General features: G+C 36.2%; 1 protein-coding gene across 1 annotated transcript; it reads left to right on the top strand.

Moving 5' to 3' along the window:
- The first annotated feature begins 2,447 nt into the window (after positions 1-2,447).
- On the top strand, positions 2,448-19,926 carry plpp2b (phospholipid phosphatase 2b). Its single transcript, XM_084117450.1, has 6 exons — positions 2,448-2,911; positions 16,047-16,198; positions 16,452-16,714; positions 16,795-16,852; positions 18,780-18,956; positions 19,161-19,926. Exons 1-6 carry the CDS (start codon positions 2,851-2,853, stop codon positions 19,272-19,274), a joined length of 825 nt encoding a protein of 274 aa, XP_083973576.1. The 5' UTR covers positions 2,448-2,850; the 3' UTR covers positions 19,275-19,926.
- The last annotated feature ends 840 nt before the right edge of the window (positions 19,927-20,766 follow it).

Genomic DNA, 20,766 nt, shown 5'->3' with positions numbered 1-20,766 from the left:
GCTTATAATAATAGAAGCGAACGGCGCGCTCGTTTTTCCAGGCGCGCCTATGTTGGTTGCATAGCAACGACAGACGCGGTGCGAACTGCGCTCTTCATGATGACGAGGAAGTATCAGCAAAGAATTAATTGATTTCTAGCCCTTGCATTAGCTTTAGATATATTTATGGATATGAGAAATGAAATAAAAAGCCGTCATCATGTCATTAATATCAGTCCATCAGAAAAGCTGTTCTAGGCTTATTCTTGGCTGGATAACTCTTAGCAGGTTTAAAAAGCCCTTTTAAAATTAAATATGAATGCAGTTTTGGATTAAATAAAAGTACAGCCAAGTCAAATAAAACACGTTTTATCTCCTGTATTTGGTAACACTACAATAAGATACCATTCATTAACATTACTTAATGCGCATCTAACATCAACACATTGAGGGAACAATATATTTGTACAACATTAATTGATGTTTGTGAATGTTATTTAATAAAAACACTTGATTGGTCATGTTTGTTCACTTCAGTCATTGTGCATTAAATAATGTTAACATAAATAATGTTAACTTTTGATTTTAAAAATGTATTTTTAAATGAACCCCAAGGAGAATAATTGTGACAGTATATAACTATTGTTTATTGTTAGGTCATTTTATCTAATGTTATCTAACAAATTTAATCTTATTGTAAAGTGTTTTTAATACTACAGTTTCCATCTTTGTAACCGTGATATACACTTTAATATATGTAAATTTAATCTAAATTAAGCTTTGATACCGAAATTGGTACCGAGAACCGTGGATTTTCACTGGTATTGGTACCGTGACAACACTAGTAGCTCTGTTAGCTCGGTAATTTAGACAATAGGCTGTTGACAGAGTAACGTTAACGTAGGTAATGGCTGTTATGTTATTTTCTTTTCAATGACGTTCCTTGTTACATGTTCATTGCTGGATTTAAGGAAAAACATCAACCAATATTGCATATCCATTATTATAATGGATATAATTAAAGAATACTTACACTATAACGTAAAGTACACTATAACGTATTAGAAGTGTAACGCAAAAAAAATGGATTTTTACACCTATTTTGAATTTTACTCGAATACAAATACAAATACAAATACAAATACAAATACTTTTCCCCCCTCAACAAATACAAATACAGATACAAATACCGGCTGCTTTGCACACCCCTAATATATATATATATATACATATATATATATATATATATACATATATATATATATATACATATATATACATATATATATATATATATATATATATACATATATATATATATATACATATATATATATATATATACATATACATATATATATATATACATATATATATACATACATATATATATATATACATATATATATATATATATATACATATACATATATACATATACACATATACATATATATATACATATATATATATATATACATATACATATATACATATATATATATATATATATATATATACATATACATATATATATACATATACATATACATATATATATACATATACATATATAATCATAATGACCAATGCCATCACAGCTGACGGCTTGTCATTTCTGAAGCATGAATATCTGTGGTCTGTTTTCATTTTAATTACATCATTAATTACATCATAGTACACTTACTGTGTGGCCTATCAGTGTCCACTAGAGGGCAGATTAGCATACAAATGAAATGTCAAGCAAGCGGATAAAGAAGATTGAGCTGAGGCACAAGCTTCGGTTTACACCCTACATTCTAGGCTGGACCTTTAAAAAAAATGTGTATTACTAATTAGAATAGTAATCTGCCATTATATCCTGATTTGAGTGACGTCAACTATAGCCAGCTATCAGCTATAGTTTTTTTAAACTAGCCTACATTATGAGGCATTTGAACGTCACCATCTATGAAGCATTCGGGAATTAAACTATTAAAATGTTTGCTATACCCTAGGTGAACCAAATAATGTATATAGCTAAGTACGTAGGCTACTATTTAGGTTTTATTTATATAGCCTAACTGTAATATTTGTAGTGTCAGTTCTAGTAGACAAAAATTGTTAGCTATAGCCTTTGGGGTGTGGCGATGTTAACGTGCTAGAAATAAGTAGGTGTTCCCTAACTTTAAAAAATACATTGTTTTGTGTCATATATTGGCCTATCATTTTGGCAGAGGTGTGTTCGGACAGTCAACTAAAAATATCTATCTATCCATCCATCCATTTATTCTCAGATACAGGGCTACTTGTAATTCACAACAGATGTAATGATGAATGTGACAGATACATGTAGTAGAATAAATTGACCAATTTAATATTTATGGAATGATGTGCAATAAAAATAGCCTATGTGTGTGTCATGCTCAAAGTGCAGAGATTTATATCCAGGCAGCGCGGCTGCGCATGCGCCTCACACTGTCGGCTCAAGGTGTGACACGGCGAGAGAGAGAGTACACAAGCGCGAGTGGGAACACAGTGGCTTTATTTTTGGAAAAGGAGTGGATGCGTCCTCAAAAATCTGCTGGAGGGCTGGACACAAGTCTTTTCTTTAACAAAAGCAATATGTGCACCTACGCGGCGCTGCCGTCAGCATTTGAAGTTCTAGATATATAAAGTCGTAAAGGACGCGAGTGTTTGACCGTCACCTATGAGCTGAAGTGGAGCACGAGCACGAGCAGCGCAGGTAGAACAGCAGAGCCGGAAGAACTCGCAATACTGGTCGCGTTCAGTTTGTTTTTCTTCTTCCAAGTGGATTATCTTTGACATTAACTCATAAATGAAGTGACTTTTAAAGTGCTAGTTTTAAAGTGCATCCGAACTAAAGAAATAATGACGGACTTGAGGAAAAAGAGACTCTTCGTCCTGGTTGACGTGCTGTGTGTAGTTGTAGGTAAGCGAGTTCAATGTTTCAACGTTCCAACGTTCAGTGTCATATTCTGAAGTTCATTTACAAAACTTATGCTACAATTTGTTGTTTGAGGGCTTTCACCACGTTATTCATTTCTTTATTGGGATTTGTCTTTTTAAACAATATCTTAGGCTTTGTAACTGGGTTGTTGACAAATAACATACACAGACGTTTTTTAATCAACAAAATTATTTTTTGAGAAAATATGTATTTTATAAGAAACTTTGTTTTGAAAGCTTGTTTTCAGTTTGTGCTTCATGACAACAATACGTAAAATATGCAAGTATGTAAAAACAGGTTTATGTTTAACCTGTGTATATAATCTGATTGACCGATTTTTTTTTATTTATTATTTGTTGCCTGTATAATTTATAAATGTATACAGCATTGGTTATTATTAGACATTTAAACATAAAATATGCTTTTGTTGTGAGTCAACATTTTTTTTTTTTTTAAATCAGGTTTGTTTTTCTCACAAGTTCACACTTTGCAAAATTGCCTTGGCTTTGCACTAAACTGCAATATAATGTAATATATATTTACAACTGATCTGGAAGTGCATTTGGCTTTTGCAGATATTTCATGTAGGCTATATTATCTTATTGCAAAAACAGGTGCTTTAGGTGACAGTGGCCACGTGAGGAGCCTATCTTTAGAAGATTTTCATATTTAAATATGTATTGGGAGGTGTGTTCTCTGTGTTGAATGCTGAGTTGCATTCATCCTGGCTTCTTTTCCTGGATTTTGCACGTTCAGGAAGTTGAGTATTTGTTTATGGAAATGTGATCCAAGCCTGTCAGTGTTTCCCACAGTGTTTGGCAGCCTGTAGTGCCACAGAAATGTTCCTCATCTAGCATTTTTGGCTTTATTTAGGGGTTTGCTTGCACACCAACTGTGAGACAAACTCAATGACCATAAACATCCCAACACAGTCACATTTTACGGAAAGATTCGACTTGCCTCAGTGCTAAAGTGAGTGTGACCCATCATGACCATTACTTCCTTTGGAAACCTTGTGTTTGAGCCCGTTTTTCTTAACCACATGAGGTAACCCTACTATGAGATGAAGTTTCTACACCTGCCCTTTGAAGTCTGTGTTGTGTCTGTGTTCTCCAACCTTCAGCTTTGGATTTCACGAGGGCTAGAATGTGCCCTAGGCATGATCCTTCACCTTTACACCTTTACCATCAGGTGCAAGTGTCTCTCGTTTTGAAATGATCCATGTTGTAGACAGGGATGGACAATATTTTCCGTCTAGTCTATAAAGGGCATCAGGTGGTTAGGACAATTTCAGATGTTTCTTTTCTTGCGTTTAGGCTATAGGAGGCTCAATGACAAATGCGAGAAAAGGGAAATTCTTCTTAAAATCTAGTTTAAAATGGATGTGCCACATTCTTAGTGTAAGATATGAGTTACAATTTTGAAATTCCATTTTCAGCAAATGTTTAAATATAATCACTTAAAAAATGTCATGTGGTGCAGTGTTGTTATAGTAAACTAAGACCATTACTTTTTTTTAAATAGTTTTCATTAATTTAAATAAAGCTGAAAATAAAAACAAAAAAAATAGATTCAGAATTGTATGACATTTTTTTAATGTTTTCTTGCCAAGTTAAAGTACTAAAATTACTAAACTGAAATAAGCAAAAAACTAAATCGTAGATCTGCATGATTAATTGTCGGACAAAATGGCGGATTCGGCGGATGGCGAATTATGATTGGTCAGATCGCATGTCAATCAAACCCCCTGGAAGGGTGAAATGACAATAATTCAACTGTCTATTAAGAGTCTTTTTAATAGTTTCATTATTTCTGTGTTAAAATATTTTAGATTATCACAGAAGTACTGGGATAAAAGTTTACATTGTGGAAAAAAAGGATAAATCATCTTTTGAAAGTAACTTGACGCTTACACCAGTAGGTGGTGTAAATTTAGCAACTGCTAAATTTATTTGTCATTTGAATCATTCATTCAAGAGATTCTTTCAAAAAATCTGATTCATTCAGTAATGAAACAAGTGAAGTGTAACAATATTTTTCGTACAACAGAATAGTTCATATACCAAATATGAACATTCCGTCACTATTACAAACCTTATCAAAGAATTTCCAACTTGTTGTAAATATATTAAATGTACCGCTTTCTGCTAGAAATTAATGTAACGTATGGGAGAAAGGGCACAGCTAAGAAACCCATAACTACATTATGTATGGATAGTTTGGGTTCTGACATAAAAGATAGTTCAAAGTCCTATACATTTGAGACATCTGGCCTTGAGGTAATGAAAGTACAGAAAGATTTACTGCAGCACAGGTGGAAATATTCAGTCATTTTCAAATAAACATCAGCCTCTCAGATTGCTGTATTACTAACAGAAAAGTCCCTGAATCCAGTTGACTGCGAATTTCGGTAAGTGTTTCAGGGACTTAATATCCTTTTCCCAGCCCTGTATTTGACATTCAATCCAGCCCACCACCCTCTGCTTCTCTTTTTCTTTCGTCTAAGTAAACTTTCCCTCCACACAAACACAGTCTGGCTTTTGGTTTCGCTCACAGGCTAACGGTGTGTATTTCAATGCTGCCTTTCTTTATGATATTTTAAATCATCAGTCATTGAGTACTGACAGAAAAAAGCGTTGACATTTTAATATTCTGCCTCTGTTCTTCTGTACTGATACAGCAAGTCAAAGCCACAAGATCAGCATTTTACTTCAGTGAAAGTGAAATTGGTGAGAATTATCTAATCTTATCTGTGGCAATAAAAAGCTGAGCATTTGGCTCAGTACTGAAGGACTTTCCAGGCCTTCCTTCCAGGTACCTCTAGTGTATTTTGGTATGTTTTTAATAAAGCTCGTTATTTCTTAACGTTCTTAACATTATATTGTGAAATTGCCTCTGTTACACTCACCCTTCTAAACCTCACTCCGATTCGGGTCACGGCACCAATAAGCCCTATTCAGACGGGACTAGTTTTCCAAACGACGTTTGAGTTACAATTCTTATCAACCTACGTCTGTGATTTCATGTACGGATTAGGACGGGACTAACATCTCCGTGTTTATTACCGAGGTAGGAGTGTCTGTGTTCTACATGTGGGCATTGCAGAAGATCACGTGTTCATCTCCTTCTTAGCACTTGGTGCTAGCCTGACTACGTCAGACTTCGTACTTCCGCTCAATTTCATTTCGCTTCTGTACTCAGTCTGAGACAGCGTCAGAGCTTTCCGTTTTCCTCCGGCCTGAAAACAGCCGGCCAATCGACGAACAGAGGGCGGGCTGAGAGCCGTGACGCAGACGCGGATTGTACCGTGGATGCGTAGATTTACTTCACATAATCTGCAAAAGTCGTTCACAGCCATGTTCACTCCGGTATTTCGCTCGATGGTTTTGTTTTCGCATCATACATGTGTTTACAGTGGAAGTTAGATGCGGCTGAGCATGCGCATAACACACGCCATAACCAAACGTTATGTGATTGGCTTACGGGTAACCAATGATTTTAAACTTCAGACAAGCGCCCCCCCCCCCGAGAAAGAAAACGCTTTTCAATTATGCCATGCCAGACTCTGTCTACGAAGCGAAGTAGCAGAGTTTGGTATTACCAGGCTAACTTGGTGCAGTTGTCATGCTGCAAACTATATACAAGTACATTTCAGGAATATAACTTAAAAACTGCCATTGAACACAATTTATGAAATTTGATCAAATGTATTTTAAAATTAAGTACTTTTAAAATTAAGCACTTTGAAATATAAAGTAAAACGTCCTAACGTATTTAGTGTTTTGTAAACATTTTATAAAAATTGTAGTATAAAAAAACTAAACATACATTTATCATCATGATTTTATAGAACTGGGTTCTTATAATAAACCCACTGGAATAAAAAGTTTTAACTTGTATAATTTACACATTATGTAATTAAGTGCAGAAATGAAAGTAATCCTACCTGAAACTGATATTACAGTAGCCAGTCTTAACAGTTTATACTTGATTTGGCTCTTCTTGTTGATTTAATTTTTTTATTTCTTCGCAGTGTACCGAACACATCTACATCCATTATCGGTGCGCAAAAAGCAGAAACTTGAATACCGGCGCGATAGCGAGAGATTGTACGGTAGTTCACGTTGACCAAAACACACAAGAAAAAGCGTTATGGAAAAAAACATTTTCGGCAATCACAGACATTCGCATTCGGACGGGATTAGATTTCTCTGAGGACCGCCGAGTTTGACGAAAAACAGTAGGTAATTTGCTCTGGAATTTTTACAGAGGTCGTGTGAGAAAAAGACAGACATGGCAGATTCGGACAGGATTAAAATCTCAAAGTACGTCTGTGAAACATTTCTCTAACGTGCCCCTGTGAAACTAGTCCCGTCCGAATAGGGCTATAGACGCGTTTCCACTGTCGGCCCAAAATCGATCATGCTAGTGCGTGCCAGGGTCACTTCGCGTTTCCACTGTCACTTCCAGGGCTTGATCGGGTTTCCTCGGGGCCAACAGCCAGGGGTTATTGGCCTGCCTAATACCTTGGTCCAAAGCAGGCCAACTGGGGCTTGAGGAGAGTTCATGAACAAAGGCGGAGTCAGGAGAGGGACAACACTGCTGCTCATCTCATCATGCTCATCAGACTACCAGCTAACTCCAACAAGACATTTAAAACAATTTTCAGCTCAAAACTCACTTTCAGACACCAGCGAGTTTCTGAAATAACTTCAGAGTGCAATCCGATGGGGATTCTAATCTATTTTTATTTACATGCGATGCTAAAGGCTACTTATTCTAAACATTGCCATAATAAATATACATGGTTATGGAAAATACCAAAGACTGCTTGAAGAACTTCAACAAATCATATATGATTATAATCGTTTATTTATTTGGTTTCATGTTTCATCCATCTCTTCCCTGTCCATTTGTTGATGCAGATGCAATGCATTCGCATATGTCATAAATTAAATATAGTCCGGTAAACTCGTATAACTCCTGTTTTCTGCTCGTGAGCTCCCTCTGTTGCTCCAGCTGAAACAATTAACAGTATAGTGAGATGGAAAAGATCGCTCAAACCTCCTCAGATCCCATAATTTCATGGAAAATAATGATAAAAAATAAATAATGATTGAGCATGATTGATGTGCAGTCCTGACACAAATTAATAAATTACTGTCAGTGGGAAAAACTATAGCGTAAATTATTGGTAAAATATCGATGCGTCATGTTAATTTTACAATCTGGCTAGTTTTCAGTCAGCTAGCTTCACCATGCTGGTGATGTGGGATTTGTGACGTTGTTCTCTGAAGGCGTGTTTTAGAGTAGTGCTGGGGGGCTACTGGCCCGACAGTGGAAACGCAAATTGATTTTGACCTCGGTGCTTGAGGTCCGAGGCTAGTGGCCCCGCCTGGCACATTGTTAGCACAAGCTCGCATTGGCCCGAAAGTGGAAAGGCGGCTAACTTAACCCCTCCATTTCTACTTGCACCACTCCGAGCGGGATTCAAACCAGTGTTTCTGGCATGGAAGGCAGATGCTATAACAAGGACGCTAAAGGCCACAGTCTCTAGTGTCAGTCTCTAGTGCGCCTCTTGAGGCCAGGGGAGTGAGGTTTACCAACACAGCTCTTACTAGCTGGCCTCTGTTAAACTGTTTTAACAGGCACCTTTTTACATTTCATTTTATTGGTATTTTTAACAATTTTCTCAACACAAAGATAATTGTTATATTGCTCACAGGACCTGTATGCAGATCCTTTTATCCAAAGTGACTTACGAATGAAGAATGCTACAGCGAGCAATTAATGTAAAGTGCTGCGATACAACATATTTTCAAAGTGCAAGCTAGGACAGAGATGGAGATATAGACTATGCCTGACAGTTAAATAGTAAAATGAACAAAAAAAGAAAAGTAAAAAAGCCAGCTGTTCCGGTATAAGGTTCCACCAGCAAGGAATAGTGAAGGTTTTTAGCATCATATCATTGCGCAATAACCCATAAAGACACATTGCCACACGATTTGGAATCATTCCCTAAAACTACTGGCGAAATATGGGAGAACGACAAGAACAATTGCAGGATGTTGGGACCGTCATTCTTTATATTTAAGGTCTTAGATAAACTTGTTCAGAACCGTCTGTGTGAGATAGCAGTTGCAACATCAACAAAATTGTTCAGAAATTGGTCACATCATGAGCCGTTACATTAATCACAGAAGCTATTTTTAAAGTAAAACACACTTTCTAAACGCTATTAGCGTACCAGCTAACCTGTTTCCCACGCAATATTATACATTTCCATGGTTTCCAAGAGTGTAAATCACACACTAGCATTAGCGTGGGGAGGTAGAGGGCTGAGACGGATAGACTTTGGTGTATGGTGAAAGAAAAGAGGAGGAGGGCGGGTGTTTCTTCTTGAAGTAGGTTTCCAGACTCTCCTGCGAGGTTGTACGCTCAGCACATAGCTTCCAAATGAGTCAGGCGTCCTTGCCAAACTACCGCGCAGGGAGTGCTGCCGGCAGACAGACCGCCCTCAAAACTCTCACTTAAGGGGCGACAGGCTTGTATTTTCGTAACACTTATGATGGTACTCCAGAAAACCCACAAAGAAAGTCAAGAACATCTCATTTTCATCTTCAGAGTAGAAACCGAACGTGATCTTTGTGGGTTTAGCCGCAATGAACTGGGGTTCAAATGTTGAAATGAAGCCAGAATGTATCAAGTTAGGTGTTGAAAGCTTAATATATTTGTTGAAATGCCTGAAAATGAGTTGGAATACAAGCGGTCAATAAAAACATAGGGTTTGATAATGAAAGGTGGTGAGCCAATGTCAGGGTGAAGGTCAGAGCCAACCCTAAGAAAACAGGCTACTCCCTCACAGGCTGTGTGGTGTAGACAAAAACAAATGGGATTTTTGCCAGGGTTTTCTTATTTTCAAGTCCTGTGACATTGGAAATGCACCAACTCGTATGTCCTTGAAACTGCAAGCAGTGCAATTCAGATTTACTGTAAACGTATCAGCTAAATGTTCACAGAATTTCAGTTTCTTGGACCAACATTGCCTGTGTTGGGAAAGCTACTTTGAAACTTAAGCTTCCAAAGTTACAAACTATTTAATAAGTAGTTAACCATGTAAAGCCTGACATATAAAGTAATAGTCAGAAGGCCGAAGAAAAACAATATTTTTTTCTTTTTTTTTGAGTATTTGATATATCAGACTTGTATTGCTCATATATGATATAGGAGAATATGGAGCTCATATTTGAGAAGTAAAAAAAACTATGCAATTTGGTGCAGTCGCTGGTATTTACATGGCCAAAAAGTAAGATTAAATTCTGATAGCTTGTAAAATCAGTGCGATCTTTATAACAGTATAACAGACCACTTACATAAAATGCACATAAATATCAGATGTCACTCTAAATCTCACAATAATATGACTTAGTAAGATGATACTTAAATGCTCAGTTTTATGATCAAAGCTTAACAAAACATATAATGTAATGCAATACAATGATGCTTGAGAGATGATTGAGAGTAAAAATTAACTTTCCTCAAAAGCCTGATCATATTCGATAGTCAGATTTTAAAGTGAGATTTTTGGAAGAAAAAAAATATTATATGGATAATCATGTAAACTTAAGTTGCTTCTGTCCAGTAAATGTTTGTCTTGAAATATTACTAACAATTTAAAAGTAATTTTTAGTTTTTTTAAGGTTTCACAGCAAAAAGACGTGTACAACTGTGTACCACAACCTTAAGGTGAAAAAAATAAAATAGGATTGAAAATAGCTGAGCTACTGTAAGCTGATGCTAAAGGGATTTACAATGATGACTCTATGGGTTTTTTCTGTGGATTTTTTTTCTGTATAAGCTTTTCTGTGATACACAAAAGGAGTTATTTATAGCAGTGTCCAAGCTGCTCTTTTCCCTTTAATGAAAGTGAATGGTGACCAAGATTTACACACTGACTTTAGTTTGTTTAGTCCTCACACCAAAGCATCATTATGACTTAAGAAGACTTGGAATATAGTGCACATGTCATCTAAACTACTCCTGTAATGCATATTATTTGTCCTCTTTGAACCTGTTCAGTCCCTGGTCCCCATTCACTTTCATTGTAGGAAAGTGAGCAGCTCAGACATTCTGATAAACCTCTGCTTTCCTGTTCTAACTTCACCAATTGGAATAACACAAGGGCGAGTATGGCAATTTCATTTTTGGGTGAACCTTCTCTTTTGTATACTGAATGAAACTGTTGGTTTGGTCCAATAATGGCTCTGGCGTTCCTCCAGCGGTGTGAGGGGAAGTGTTTCAAACTCAGTTAACTCAGATTGCCAACAATTATCTTCCTACATACTATAACTGCACATCAGATTGAACCAAATATAGCAACACTCAGTTCTGCCCTTCATATTTATAGTGTTTTTGAAGGAGGATGCTCCAAACAAACTGGGAAACCATGAATGAATGAGGTGGAGACTACAGGAGTGGCAAGCTCATTTTTGTCTGTGGGACGGGCAAAAGGATTTCAATCCTCAGCCACTTCAGCAATCACCAACCCAGAAACATTTTACTCTCTCCTCCCCCTCTTGATTTAGTCTCTATATTGCTTTGTTGCAACTCAACTAATGCAACTCAACTCAACTCAACTCAATTTAAAATTAGGGTTGCAAAGGGCCTGAAAATTTCCATAAACTTTCCAAAAGTTTATAAAAATTTCCAAAAAGTCTGGAAACTTTGCAACCGTGGTTAAAATATTTTCAATGTTTTTTTCCATTAGGACCATGAAGTCATTCATGGTTTACTCCTCGCTTACCGTCATGTTATTCCAAAACTATATCACAGTCTTTATTCTGTGTAACCGAGCGCCGCCACATACGATCAAAGATAATGGTGACCAAGACTGTCAAGCAATGTTGTTATTGTTTACTAAAACTAAAACTATTAGAAATCATGGGCATTAAAGATGAAATGTATTCCTATATAAATATTTGGTGGGAAAACGAAAACTGAAACTGAAACAAAATAGGTTTTCGAAGTACGAAAATACGAATATACGAAATAAAGCAAAATTACCAAGGCATATACAACACTGCTAATGCAAACTAAACTGATAATATAAAAATAAAAGCTAATTCCAAATATTATTTGAATATTAGAATAGTATATAAATAATACAAAAAAAAAACACTGCTGTTAAGCAAGTTAAATTGGACTTAAATTCCAGGCTGTTTCTCACACAAAACTATGACTTAGGAAGACTCTGAATATAGAGCAGAAGTTGTATGGTCTTCTTTAATTTGAAGCCTATCCACTTTCATTCCTTTCTTCAACTTTTTTTCAAGTAAAAAATGCATGATGTTAGGTAAATGACCGACTTTTAATTAATGAATTTTTCAGAAAACTAGAGTACATTCCTTTTACTTGCATAGCATGAAGGGGGAAAAACATGGACTCATACCAAAACGGGGTCCCTTAATGTTTTACAGGAAATTTGACTTCCTGTACCTTCAAATGGAACTAATTTGTTTCAGGGAATGGTTGGAGGGGGACGGCTGGTGGCAGTTGAGACGAGGTTTGTTTTTCAGTGCAGCCCCAATATTGCAGTGTGTTGGGTGTCAACTGTGACTTTCTTCAAGACTTCTTGCCCTCTCACTTCTAAGCGCCACATGTCTCCCTGCAGTCCTGTTTCATTGCGTAATTAAACGTCCGCCAAGCTCGCACCTGCCAACTGAGGCTTTGAACTCGAGCCGTTTGAAGTTCTTTGACCTTTTAATGTACCTTGCACTGACTTAATTCCTTGGGAACACAATCTGGAAAATATTTCAGAAGTAATGCTCATGAATTTCACTGACGAGTACCAGAATATACTGCTTGGCCTTTTTAACTGTAAAGTTGACATTTTAGACTTCGTTCTCAGTGTTTCTAGGTGCTTTAATTGTGTTTGGCATTAATCAATGACAGTTTGAAATAAAAAACTACTCCTCAGGGTTCATTTTTCATTTTTCCATTGACCATAAAAATCTGTATCAAAAACCTTTCAGTCTTACTAGTCTTTTTGTTTCCTAATAATGTGTCTCAAGAGTTGAAAAGCCTGGAGAGGAAGAAGGAAAAATGAGACTTAAGTTTTATTGGGCATTTATTTTCATTTGTTTGGAGATTATACAGCTGGCAAACATACCGAAAAGGCCATCCAAGCTCAGCTGCAGATCCTCAAAGTTAGTGTTAAAACTGTAGCCATTGTTTGGGGTCTCGAGTCCCTCAACATGATGATCAATGAGGCCTGAGGGATTGTTTATTTTTTTCTTTCATTGCTTGTAAACAGTAAATCTCCTTAATGGCAATAAAACTAGGGGTTTACATTCTGTACACAGATTTCAGCAAGTGGATCACATCCTTTCGAGTTAACTGAACTATTTAAGGTAAAGTTGTTTTGTTTTTGTTTTCCCAGGAGGTTTGAACAAAAGAAAACAAAACCTATTTGTAAATATTTTTCAAAAAAAGTTTTTGAAATCTGCAAAGCAAAAGAGATCAAAACATATTTGTAAATATTTTCAAAAAACATTTGTTTTTGTTTTTTTTTGCAAGCTACAAAACAAAAGAAAACAAAACATATTTGTAAATATATAAAAAAAACTTGTTTTTGTTTGTTTTGTAAAATGCAAAACAAAAGAAAACAAAACATTATAATTGTTAAAGAATAAATTACAAAGTTGGCCCACATCTGTTTGAGGCCAGAGTCTGATTTAACAGTCGTTAATTAGAGCTGTTTGACCTGAGGATACAATTTGACCCAGATTTTGACAATTATGAATCATTGCTCTAAAATTCACAATTGTTAGTTCAATAATATACAGCGTAATAAACTAATGACTGTTTTTGGGGCAAGGTTACATGAGCAGTGTGTTTTTATTAGTGCACCATTGAGGATGTCATTATGATGCTTTGTAAGTGAGTGTGTGTGTGTTCTCACTGTCCCAGACCACAGTGTATGGAAATACAGTGTCATTTCAAACAACCTTGTTCTTTGTTTTTGGAATACAAAGAAACTCATTTGTTCTTAAGTGACTCTCTATGACTCGATTACTCTTTGTCTCTTGTCGTGACGTGAACGTCTCAAGAATACATTGAAACTCAAAAGGACTTGTTTTGGATGTGTATTTTGCCCCATTGCATTTCAACTTTTCTCAAGGATTTAGTTCAACATCTCTAGTGCTAAAACTTTAAAATGAAATTTCAATTAATAAATTTTTAGTTGTCATTCAGCATCAAGATTAACTCGCTAAAGTGATTGATTGGTTGTTTTTTCATATGACCCAACAATTCAATTCAGTAAATAATCCCTTTTTCTCTCTGTCTATAACCTGACAAAAGACGAGTTTAAAAACTTCTAATTTTCTTGTACGTTTCCCTGGTGTTTCCATATGTTTTCATTCATCTAGAACATTCATTATGAAATTTTAGAAATTGCTACCATGAATTTTATCCAGCATAATGCTTTGTTGTTTTAACAAAACAAAAGAAAACAAAACACATTTGTAAACATTTCTTTGAGGCAAATTTTGTATTATTATTTCTTGTTGGAATATATTATTCTAAATTCTGTTAGTAAGCTCCATATGTACAGATTATGAGCTTGTTGTTTGTATATTTTTAATGGCCCTTGTAGAATAATATTGAAGAATAAACCATGTGTAAATATCACAGTGAGCCCAGAGTTAAATTTTGAGATGGACCTGACCGTCTGTTTCACAAATGCTCTTGTACATTGTAATACCACAGTGGTATAAATGGCACTAGAGCAATCCTGGATTTGTGTGGGATGCTGCTCATCCATATTTAGACAAACTGAGTCAACCATAAGGTCCAGAATCATATTTTTGGCTTGTAGCAACAAAACACATGTTTTCCTGCTAATGTAGCATCTTCCTGATGTTGACTGGAAGAAACAAGGTCCTTTACATTCTTAGCCTGCTTAAAATATCTACAAGTATATTCCATTCAAACAGCAAAACGGTTTCTGGCAGTTAAAGATATGCAAACTTACTAGAACACTGTGCTATTATATGTCCAGAAAATGGAATTACAGGAAGTAGAATTGCTCCTACTGTTCTCTTTAAGTGCTGTGGCTTAGGATCACGTGGTTGCAGAGTGATTTTGTAACATTTCCAAATGTCCCAAGGTCATTTTCCATTCATTAAAGGATCACGCTGTGGCAACAGTCAGACATGTGCATCTCCAGCCACATCAGTCCACCGATCAAGGCGTTGTGGAAAGGATGTCTAGGCTGTGGGTGTGTACAGGAATGTTTATGATGTGGCACACAACATGTTTTTGGGTTAAGACGGTGTGGTCAGGTGACTTCCTCATAGCTGTGGGATAAATGTGTTTCCGTGTGACTCTGGAAAAAAGAGGTACTATAAATACATGCTGCTTCCATGACTTAATTCAGATGGTGTTCTGAGTGTTACTAAAAAAAAAGTCTATACAGTCTTATAGTAAATAGTTGAGAGAAAACCAGGTGGCAACCAATCTCTCTTTTGAATCCAACATGGAAGTGACTTAAACTGCAATTCATCGACTGACCACTAGAGACAGGCTCCAAAAGAGAGTCAATCCCATAGACCCCCATGTTAATATGCCCAACTTTACAGCAGAAAAAGAATATGCTTACAGCCTCGTACAAAAAGTGGTTTTGGTCTATATAGCTAATTTTGCCCTTCATGACAACTGTGAGGGAGGTGATTTTTTTTTTTTTTAATAACTCATCCGTTTAAAGCTTCAGTTGGTAACTTTTGTAAAAATTTATTTTTTACATATTTGTTAAAACTGTCATTATTTCCTGACAGTAGAATATGAGACAGATAATCTGTGAAAAAATTAAGCTCCTCAGGCTTCTCCCAGTGGTCCTATTGCCATTTGCAGAAATACACCGCTCCCGGTAAGAAACAACCAATCAGAGCCAGGAGGAGTGTCTTAGCAGTGTCAATCAAGCTCGTGTACGCGCTGATCACCCCCCTCTCTCTTCACCCTGTATATTCTCCACATTTGACAACTCATCATTTAGAAAGCAGATATTTATTTCTCTATGTATTTATTTTTTAATCGTCTCTTCTTCTTATTCCTGTAGCTTCTCTGCCCTTCGTTATAATGAATATCGCGTCCCGGCCATACGAGCGAGCGATCTACTGCCAGGACGAGAGCATCGGTTACCCTGTAAGACCGGACACCATCACGCACGTGACGCTGGCTGCGGTCACCATCACCTGCACTATCATTATCGTGAGTCCCTCATTCATTCATCTCCATCATCCCTCCCATGATCTCATCATCCCTTGAGTCACATGCTGATCCTCAACAAAGTGTCCGTTCATGACTCTGCACAGAAGAGGGGTTTATTATGCACAACAACACAGCATTTTGTGCTCATGGACACATTTATGACAAACCTAATGCAGCGTAACCGTTTTGATCCTTGTTGAAAGCTACAGAAATGCATCACGTTACTTAACTTTTACCTCTTCTGTTCCTCTAGATATCGTCCGGTGAAGCGTATCTGGTGTACAGCAAGAAAATTCACTCCAACTCTACATTTAATCAATATGTATCGGCCATCTATAAAGTGCTGGGCGCCTTCCTGTTTGGGGGAGCTGTCAGCCAATCACTGACGGACTTGGCTAAGTACACCATTGGGCGACCACGCCCACATTTCTTAGCAGTGTGTGCCCCCAAAGTCTGCAAAGGATACGTGACTGCGATCAACTGCACTGGCAACCCACGTGACGTGACCGAAGCCAGGTATGTCTCTCATCATAAATCATTTTAACGCTTTGATTTCAGTGAATTTCTGTGAACTATATGTGATTTGTGTGTCGTAGGTTGTCCTTCTACTCAGGTCACTCCTCCTTCGGGATGTACTGCATGCTGTTTCTAGCGGTGAGTGGTGTAGCAATCGAATGCTTACCCGCTAAACATTTACCCCTTGGGATAGGGCTGGGTGATATGGCCAAAAAAAAATATCACGATCATTTTTTTTATATCAGTCGATATCGATAATTATCACAATAAAAGTCAAATCTTTATTTCTTTCAAGTTTAAAGGCAGATTTTTGCTCCTAAGTGAAAGTTGTAGAAACTAGAGCGTTAATTGTGGTTTTAAACTACTCTTTATTGTCAGAACATATCAGGACAAACACTTGCCAAACTGGTGAACATTTCACAAATCTGAGGTAGAACATTCAAACATTTGTCATTTTTCCTTAACAAAATAAATATCTTTATTTGACAATTCATTTCTTAGTTTCGGCATGTGCTAATTTTTATTTGGTAAAATGTAATATTCTCTGACTGTTTGAGTTTTATTAAACTTAACCATTGGTCATCCAGTATCATGCATTTAGATCATGATAACCTCACTATCATGGCAGCTATTAGACATTCTCTGGCTGCCGTTTGGACTTTTAGCCGAGCGGATAAATGGTCCGTGTGGCGCGCGGTTCAAATGAGTTTCGTTCCGCTTTTGGCGCATAAACATTATCGAACATTTATGGAACTCTTGATATCGTTTTATCGAGAAAAATTATATCGCGATAATTATCGTTTTATCGCCCAGCCCTACCTTGGGATCAACCAACAGTTTGGGAGTGGGACTATTTGTTTTTGCAACCAATGGCAAATGGGGAAACATGGTTGAAAATAGGCTTTATTTCTGCAGTTTCATTTGATTTTACTAGAGTCACTAAAAGTACAGATCTAACCCTTTGGTGCTGTTCGGTCTTTTTGGGCTGAAAATTTTACGTTTTGTTTTTTTTAAAGAATTTTTTACTTCATAAGAATAGTATTAAACTCGGTAAAGGTTTTGGCACTTGCTATGTGAACACACACACACACACACACACACACACACAAAAAGGTTAAATGGTCCTGAAAAAATAGTCACACTTGTACTTGACCACATTGGAAACAAATGGGAAACGAATTTAATCTAGTGGAAATGTTTGGTACTGCGCCCAAACAAAATCTTACTGAAAGCTCATTGTTTGATCAACCTCAAATTTGGAACAAAACTTGTTTAGATTTATGGCTTTGGTTTTCTCACAGTTTTAGAGTAAAACGTGTTTTGGAAAATATACATTTCATATAAAGTAAAAAAAAATATTTATTTAAAATATTTACATAAAATATTTTATGCATTTTTCATCATAATAAACTTAAACTTAATTTTTTTTCACTTCAACAATAATTTGCCATGTGTCGTCTTTAAAAAAAAAAAAAAATTAAGTCTGTGCAAAACAATTAAGATTTATGACAGTTTAAGTTGGAAATTTTCAGGTAGCAGTTTTAGTACCATGAAATCCTCTAAAAATACAAAATATTAAATAAAAAAACATTATCAAACTAAATTATAGAACATAAATTTTATTGAAATAATTAATATAAAAAAATTGTATATGTGCTGTGCTTCATAAAATTCGGTCACATTCGAAAATTTTGCCAACAATTTTGCAGCCAAACCGGTCCACTTGTCAAGTGTAGCATTGTAAGGAGCAACTGTTTTAGCATAGTAGATATGACATAAATAGGACACAATGAGGAATAGATGGTGTGCGGGTATTTACAATAATAGGAGTTTTTCGTTGCAGAGTTTGCAAAACCTTGAACTAATTTAATGAAACTATCAGAGAGTGATGCATCATTCTTAGTACACAATGATTTCCTGATGAACTACAAAGCAAACGTACAAATGCTAAAAGCTCACTGAGATAAAACTGTTATCGCCATTTGCTTTCGTTATTTCTTCTCAACAAATTAAGTCATTATCATTCAGCAAATGAAAGACACCTCTTTTCCTTTTCTTTCCCTAGTTCTATGTCCAGGCCAGACTGAATGCGAAATGGGCCCGTCTTCTGAGGCCAACCATCCAGTTCTTCCTGGTGGCCTTTGCTGTGTATGTAGGTTACACCCGCGTGTCCGATTATAAGCACCACTGGAGCGACGTGCTGGTGGGGCTCCTCCAGGGGGCGCTCATTGCAATTCTCATTGTAAGTTAACAACTCATCATTTCCTCACCCTCATGTTGTTCCAAACATTTCAGTTCAGTATGACTTTTTCAAACCTCAGACTTTTTTTTTACCCCACTGAATATTTCCTTTTCTGGTAAAGTGACCCAAAAGTAAGAGGCCATTCAGTTTAAAATGTAGCATTGTGAGGTCTTTAACTCTTCTAACATTCCTTGTCTCTTACAGGTGCGATACGTGGCGAATTTCTTCAAGGTCCGTCCTTCACCTCAATACTCGAGTTCAGAGGCGGAAGCAGAAGTCGAGGAGCAGAAACACAGCTTTCGAGGTGGACCACCATAACCGTTTCGGCTATCACGGACCTGTGTGAGAGAAATGAGAACAAACACTCGCACTACATCTCCCACAAACCACTGGACTGACGGGAGGGGGCGGAGCAAGACTGCACATGCTCACAATGGTCCTCCTTGAAAAAGCTTTAGTGTCTGTTCCTTTGTTTCAAGTGAGAGAGAACTCTTTATACGTATTTAATCAACTTATTTTAATCAAAACGATTTGCAGCAGATATTAAGGGACTGAATCTGTTTTTTAAATCTGCGTACTGGATCAGGTTTTACGTACAACATGTATCTTTGTTTGAATTGTAAATCTTACTGAAATAATGGCGAACCAAACAGAATCCCATATTCTGTGGTTTAAAATGTTGGAAATCATTGCTTGTCTGTATTTTTCCAATATTATGTGCCTTAGTAATTATATCTAGTATATAATTATAAATAGTAATCTGGATTGCAGAAAGTGAATAATGTCATAAAATTGTTAGGATATCTTTTTTTTTGTCCCCCTATGTTTAAAATTTTAAATTGAGATACCACTACAACATCTGCAAGCCTTGCTTAATTTTAAATTTTCGCATTCAGCTTCATTGAACTTTGTACTTTGTGAATTATTGTTTACATTTGTCTAAATTCCTAATAAATATTTGTAATAATAATCTGCTTGTTGTTATTAAGTACCACACTTTAATATTATGTATAGCACTACTTTAAATGATAAATATCATAAAATGTCTATTTTGACTACATTTGTATTCTAGTGTACTTGGTACATTTAATGTTTGCATATCTAGTTAGCATATTTTAATCCAGAAGGACTATGTCAATAATATATGTATTTATGTAAGCATGAACAAACATGAATTCAATCCACATGTAAACTTTAGTTTTACATACTCTAAAGGACATATCAGCCAGAAGTGGTTTGCAAATGTAGTTTACTTTAGCCATGTTCTACTGGGCACTTTCCTGTCCTGTCCTGTCCAGAACTGCAGTAGCCAGACATCTAATGATGACCATCTATTCAGCCACAGCTATGACTACAAATGCGCTAAGCAAAATAAAAGTTTTCTTTCAAAATAAAAGTCTCAAGAGTTCAATCAGACCACCAATTCCATGTAAGGGTAAAGAAATTGAGAAAGAAATGCATTGTTAATTATATTCTATGATTTTTATAATACATATAAAATAATATTATAGGGCTAATTAATACAATTATCTCTTATTTAAAGTATATATTATAATATTAGACCTATATAAAATTTTGCACTGTGATTAGGTATGAGTGGGCAGATAGGTTGTTACATGCGCTCAGTTCATTATTTGTATTATAACATATGTTAGTATGAACTGTAATCGCTAGTCAGGATGGTAGCAAAACTTCCATCCTACCCTTGTGTTCCTAAACTGCAATGGTAAGACAAAACCCCTCTTGCTACTCTATATCACGTTGCGTTCCTTTTACCTCAGCTGTAAGTTGTTATTTTGTGGGTTTCCAT

Source organism: Abramis brama (assembly GCF_963993115.1).
Source record: "Abramis brama genome assembly, chromosome: 6".
Lineage (NCBI taxonomy): Eukaryota > Metazoa > Chordata > Actinopteri > Cypriniformes > Leuciscidae > Abramis > Abramis brama.
The sequence above is the reverse complement of the archived record's forward strand: the minus strand, read 5'-3'. Positions and strand labels throughout refer to the sequence as shown.